This window comes from Callithrix jacchus, chromosome 4 (genome assembly GCF_049354715.1).
Source record: "Callithrix jacchus isolate 240 chromosome 4, calJac240_pri, whole genome shotgun sequence".
Taxonomy (NCBI): domain Eukaryota; kingdom Metazoa; phylum Chordata; class Mammalia; order Primates; family Cebidae; genus Callithrix; species Callithrix jacchus.
In genome coordinates this window covers 139,740,741-139,747,395 of record NC_133505.1, presented here as the reverse complement: position 1 = coordinate 139,747,395, position 6,655 = coordinate 139,740,741, and the positions used below count along the sequence as shown (strand labels likewise).

Here is a 6,655-nt window from a genome sequence, read left to right as displayed (position 1 = left end):
GCACTTAATTTTTCTATTTGCTTTCCACATGATCTTTAGAGGATTTAAAAGAATGTTTACATCCTAGCTTCTAGGCATATAGATTTTCAGGAATCTTCAAACAGAAGGAAATATTCTGAAGAACTGTGAATATAATTTGACATGGGATGCATTTAACAGCTGGAAGGATTTCACACTTAGAGCCCAATTTATAAAACTTTCAAGTTGGCATTGTTTCAGTTCTAGTCGTGGAAGTCATAATTTCCCAAAGAATTTTTTTTCTGGATTTGGAAATTATTTGTGTAAGGAAAATGCATATTTCAAAAATAAAGCTATCATAGCAGAATCTGGCCAAGTATAAATGTACAATTTCAGAAAAGTGTCTGAGGGCATCATCCCCCTCTTTCCTACTCTTATTCAATTCAGAGAGCCAGCTTCATTTCTTAAAGATCAAAGTTCTTTCTTTGCAAGAAAGCAGTCTATATTTTCACATCCCATATCCTTAATTATCCCAAGATACTTGCTACTGCATTAAAAGAGAAAACACAAATTCTAATATGATAAATATTAATAATAAAGAATAGAAACTAATTTAGTTTTGTTCTAATGTGTATGTGTGTATGTCTGCATGTGCATGTTTTGGTGGTAGTTGTGTGGGAGATAGAAGAAAAGTGAGATTAAAATAAAGAGACTGAGGAATTAGAGTGGAATTAGCAAGATTAAGTATGTAAAATAATAGTTACCTAAGAGACAAACAGCAGAGAAGTGAACCAACCCAATTCTGCTATTGCTGCTATTAGCTAATATGCTCTGTATCAGGTCTTGTGCTTCCAGAACACTGGAACGTTGATGGACAGTGGAAAAAGTGGGCATTGTATCCTTCCTTTCATAGTATTTCCTTGGAGAGGCACTGAGAGACTTCTTGCATGTCCAGATTTCTCTAGATTTAGAAGAGAGAATCAAAACGTGGACTCTGTTTTCAAATTGTAATTTGATGCAGCCTCAAAGAAAATTTTACAAAATCACCAGTAATACAACCACCATCATGAGGCATCGAGTTGTCTTGGCCTTGCCTGGACCATTTAAATGTCTTTCTCTGGCTCTTTAAAATATCTTTCTTTGGCTCTAGGAGGTATTTGTTTGATTTCCATTGCCCCATTTCTTTTAGACTGAGAGAGACTCTAATATACGTGAGTGTTTTACATGTTAAAGATGTTCTAAAATTATATTTAACCATTGTATAGGCACTTCCTACAAAATCTGAAAATGTTGTGCAGCATTTGACATGCCATAGAATGAGAAATAATCATTGGTGGAACTTTCACCAAACTTTTCATAGAACCAAAGGCTCCATTCCCTTTAGTTACATTTGGGATTGCATTTTTAACCTCACGTAAATCTGCCTTGCGCTCATTTGTTTTAGCATTTACATTCAAATGCTTTATTTAAAGGAATTTTGACATCTTTAATCTTATGAAAATTACTCTACTACCATGGGAATCATAGGCACCTGGGGATTGGACAAAATATTTTGTATACTGTGTGCTACTGTTTATTCACTGTGCGACTCTGAGCAAATTACTGTACTTCTCAGGGACTCACCTGACTCATTCGTAGTGTACTGCACTAGATTACGGTAAGGATAGAGTAATATATGTTTTACATATATACAGAAAGAATAATATTATATAGTATATATGTGTACTGGAGAAAGCACCTAGAGTAACACATATAGGATGGTAAAAGTTCCATCAGTGATTATTTCTCATTCTATGGCACGTCAAATTCTGCACAATATTTTCAGGTTTTGTAGCAAGTACCTATACAATGGTTAGAAATAATTTTAGAATGTCTTTAACATTTAAAAGACTTGTGTGTATTACAGTCTCTCTCAGTCTAAAAGAAATGAGATAATGGAAATCAAACAAATATACCCGCAGGAGTTTTATACTAATTGTAAAATGTACCAACTTTTATAGAGTTGTCTGAAAGGTGAGTTTCTTAAGGTAAATGGCAGGAGGAACCACTGGAAGGCTATCCAAATGTAAGTTTTTCAATACTTGAAATCTGGTTCCATTAACAAATCATGTTACATATCATAAAGAATATAGTTATTTTAACTCCTGAATGCTCCCTGATACAATAAATGCAAAACTGAAGATGTGGACTATTTAAAAAAATTATCTGCTATCACTCCACCACTCACTTTAAACAGATCTTCGGTCACAAGCCTAATTAAATAAATAGAAGTATGGTGTGCCCCTGGTGATGTCCTGGTTAATTCCTCTCTGGTCACTGTGAGCTGTGCGGTGAAAACAAGCTGCACAGCTTCTGCTTGGCTGAAAGCACACAAGATCACAAAATCTGCTTATCCCTGTTTTGTTTTAACACCTGTGAAAAAAACACAAGACTGTCATGTGGCACACAACAGGCTCAGGTGTCTCCCTGTTTAGAAGCTAGCAATCCTGAACAGCAGGAGGAAATAAGATTATAATATTAATAAACACCTGCCAGTATTGTTAGACTCATTGGCTCCATCCCAGTGAAATAGTTAATCAGCTAAACCTAACAAAACAATTGTCTAAGCACTAAGCCAGTGTATATTATCACATTACTCCGAGTCTGCCCTGTGATAAAATATGAGAACACTCACGTACTGTACTGCTCTGTAAAGTAGGAGAGCAGAGTCTATCCTTGGACATGAAGGTAAAAGTAATAACAGTGCTGAGAGGCCTGTTTGTGTGTGCCAGACACTGTTGTAGATGAATCCTGGGGAAATTGCAGTGAATGGGAAAAGAAAGGCCCCTGTTTTGATGGAGGCCACATTCTACTGGGAAAGACAGATGACAAATAACAAGCCCAGTGATTCCCCTTCCTGCTACACTCACTTCACTGGGTGCATCTTCCTCTTAGTATTTATCAGTGAGATGGAGAATCAGAGGTGAGTAAGGAACAAAGTGGACAGAGAGGACAGAAGAGGCCTGACTAAAGAAGAGACATTTGAAATAACAGCCAAAGGAGGAGGAGAAAACAGCCCTGGGTAAAACTGGAAGAAGACAGGCAGGATGCGGTGGCTCATGCCTGTAATCCCAGCACTTTGGGAAGCCAAGGCAGGCAGATCACTTGAGGTCAGGAGTTCAAGGCCAGCCTGGCCAACATGGCAAAACCCTGTCTCTAACAAAAATACAAAAATTAGCCAGGCGTGGTGGCAGGCACCTGTAACCCCAGCTACTTGAGAGGCTGAAGCAGGAGAATTGCTTGGACCCATGAGGCGGAGGTCATAGTGAGCCAAGACTATGCCACTACATTCCAGCCTGGGTGACAGAATGAAACTCTGTCTCAAAAAAAATAAAAAATTAAAAAATAAAAACTGGAGAAGACAGACTGCCAAGATGAATACAGATGATTAAGGACATGACACAAGAAAACAGAGGAGAAGGACTCAAACCAATTTCTGAATAACTACAGGCCTATACTCTTCCCATGACACCAGGCAGAATCGCTTCTTTGGAGTAAAGGAAGTGTGGATGATACAATGAGTATCCATTACAATCAGTGACTCTCGCTTTCCTAACAGTGTGAGCATGTTTACTAGGCTTTGAATATGTGCAATCATCTCAAGACCCATTCCTCAGGAAGGTTTTGAAACACCAAAGCAATGCCGCTTTGAATACATTCTCTATCAAAGTGTTTTTTTCCACTTCACTTTTGCAGGACTTATTGCAAGTTGACTCCTGTTTCTTGAATTATTCAAGTTTTTTATTTTTAAAGGTAGCATGGAATATATAAATACCATTTCCACACGCAGATCAAATGGTTGAGAGGGAAAAACAAGCCATCCAATTGTGGGTGAGAAAAAGGATAGGAAACCACAACTTTATAAAAGTGTCTGTTACAACCAAATGTATTTGACTATCCTATTTTGAATTAAACAGAAGGAGGAGATAAAATAGAAAGGAGTTATGGATATTATTGGCTATAAGCTGCTTGAAGACAGAATTCGTGACTGCTTTATCTCTATGTCCCAGACTGTCTTGCACAAAGAGCTCAATAAATATTTGTTTAAGAAAATGAAAACTGGAGAGGAGGCGGCATAGCCGCGCGGAGGAGGCAGGAGCCGGAGCGCAAGCAGTAGCTGGGTGGGCACCATGGCTGGGATCACCACCATCGAGGTGGTGAAGTGCAAGATCCAGGTTCTGCAGCAGCAGGCAGATGATGCAGAGGAGCGAGCTGAGCGCCTCCAGAGAGAAGTTGAGGGAGAAAGGCGGGCCCGGGAACAGGCTGAGGCTGAGGTGGCCTCCTTGAACCGTAGGATCCAGCTGGTTGAAGAGGAGCTGGACCGTGCTCAGGAGCGCCTGGCCACTGCCCTGCAAAAGCTGGAAGAAGCTGAAAAAGCTGCTGATGAGAGTGAGAGAGGTATGAAGGTTATTGAAAACCGGGCCTTAAAAGATGAAGAGAAGATGGAACTCCAGGAAATCCAACTCAAAGAAGCTAAGCACATTGCAGAAGAGGCAGATAGGAAGTATGAAGAGGTGGCTCGTAAGTTGGTGATCATTGAAGGAGACTTGGAACGCACAGAGGAACGAGCTGAGCTGGCAGAGTCCCGTTGCCCAGAGATGGATGAGCCGATCAGACTGATGGACCAGAACCTGAAGTGTCTGAGTGCTGCTGAAGAAAAGTACTCTCAAAAAGAAGACAAATATGAGGAAGAGATCAAGATTCTTACTGACAAACTCAAGGAGGCAGAGACCCGTGCTGAGTTTGCTGAGAGATCGGTAGCCAAGCTGGAAAAGACAATTGATGAATTGGAAGATAAACTGAAATGCACCAAAGAGGAGCACCTCTGTACACAAAGGATGCTGGACCAGACTCTGCTTGACCTGAATGAGATGTAGAACGCCCCAGTCCCACCCTGCTGCTGCTTCTCCCTCTGACCCTGACTCCGCCTGAGGCCAGCCTGCCCGAAGCTGACCTTTAACTGAGGGCTGATCTTTAACTGGAAGGCTGCTTTCTCCTTTCGCTGCCCCCTCCTCCCCTGTGTCTTATTCGCCAAACTGTCTCTGCCTCTTCCCTGGAGATTCCAGCTGGGCTAGAGGCTGAGCACCTTTGGAAACAACATTTAAGGGAATGTGAGCACAATGCATAATGTCTGTAAAAGCATGCCGTGATATACACATTTTGTAATTACCTTTTTTGTTGTTTTGTAGCAACCATTTGTAAAACATTCCAAATAATTCCACAGCCCTGAAGCAGCAAGCTAATCCCTTTCTCACTTTTGGAAGGTGACTTTTCAGCTTGATGCATATTGCCCTCTCCATAGAGGAGAGAAAAAGGCCCTGCCTTATTGAGAGCCAAACAGAGCCCAGGGAAGGACTCCACTATGGGAAACCTCATTGCTCTGTACAAAGTACCAGCTAAACCAGAAAAGTGATTCCAGGAGGAGTTAGCCAAACAACAACAACAAAAATGTGCTGTTCAAGTTTTCAGCTATAAGATCTCTTTGGACAACATTATTTCTATTTTTTATTTTTTCATTACAAGTGACCAAATTAAGATGGTAAGATCTCTGAGACCAAATTTTTGTCCCATCTCTACTCCCTCCCAACTGCTTACAGAATGGATCATGTGCCCCTTATGTTGAGATGACCACTTAATTGCTTTCCTGCCTCCTTGAGAGAAAGAAGATTGTTTTTGCCACTGATTTAGCCATATGAAACTCATCTCATTACCCTTCTCTGGGTTTGAAGCTGCTGTCTCTCCAAGTGCCATCTCATTGTGCTTTGTATCAGTCAGTGCTGGAGAAATCTTGAATAGCTTATGTACAAAACTTTTAAAATTTTATATTATTTTGAAACTTTGCTTCTTTAGATTTGCGGCACCCTGGCCACCCCATCTGGCTGTGACAGCCTCTGCAGTCCGTGGGCTGGCAGTTTGCTGATCTTTTAAAGTTTCCCTACCCGGTCCCCATTTTCTGGTAAGGTTTCTAGGAGGTCTGTTAGGTGTACATCCTGGAGCTTATTGGCTTAAAATGTACTCTCCTTTTATGTGGTCTCTTTGGGCCAATTGGGAGAAAGAGAAATCAATAGTGTAACTGTTTTGATACTGAATATTGACAAGTGTCTTTTTGAAATAAAGAACCAGTCCCTCCAAAAGAAAAAAAGGAAAATTAGTGATAACCATGTAATTGACCAGCAAATGCATTGTAAGGAGACAGAATGATAATAAAATATTTGTATTATGTGGGCAATAAGAACACAAAGAATATTAATATTAAGGAAAGAAACCACAGAACAACAAAACAAGGGCATTGCTTTCCCTTAGGAGAAAAGATAGCAAATAATAAACTTTAAAAGCCAAATAATAGTATCTTGTGCATCAAAGAGTTGGTATAGATGTTCATTTTCCTTTATTTTATGGAATATTTAAGCCTAGAAAGTAAAAGAGCCGTATCACAATTTGTTTATATGAATGAAGATAGGGAGATAAAACTAAATTTTAAAATGTGACCACTCACCTACCCTGGGCTTTTAGTTATGAGCAACTGAATAACTAGAAGCTATGGAAATAAAACGGGGAGGCTGGAAACCCAAGCTACAAACCTGGTTTCTTTTACATTTCCCAGTTGGACTATTAGAACTGAATTAAAGAACTTTGCTGAATTATTCTGTTGGCCTAA

The 6,655-nt window shown here is 39.9% G+C and overlaps 1 protein-coding gene across 2 annotated transcripts; it reads left to right on the top strand.

Moving 5' to 3' along the window:
- The first annotated feature begins 4,069 nt into the window (after nt 1-4,069).
- On the top strand, nt 4,070-6,139 carry LOC100386874 (tropomyosin alpha-3 chain-like). 2 transcript variants are annotated; one of them, XM_054254452.2, is made up of 2 exons: nt 4,070-4,259; nt 4,394-5,406. In XM_054254452.2, exons 1-2 carry the CDS (start codon nt 4,192-4,194, stop codon nt 4,872-4,874), a joined length of 549 nt encoding a protein of 182 aa, XP_054110427.1. In that variant the 5' UTR covers nt 4,070-4,191; the 3' UTR covers nt 4,875-5,406. The 2 variants fall into 2 exon arrangements, with proteins under 2 accessions (XP_054110427.1, XP_035152631.1); XM_035296740.3 differs by having other exon boundaries at nt 4,070-6,139.
- Nucleotides 6,140-6,655: the final 516 nt, after the last annotated feature.

Bases quoted from the DNA above. Each gene is read 5' to 3' on its own strand.
- LOC100386874 (XM_035296740.3), top strand. From the start codon at position 4,128: ATGGCTGGGATCACCACCATCGAGGTGGTGAAGTGCAAGATCCAGGTT.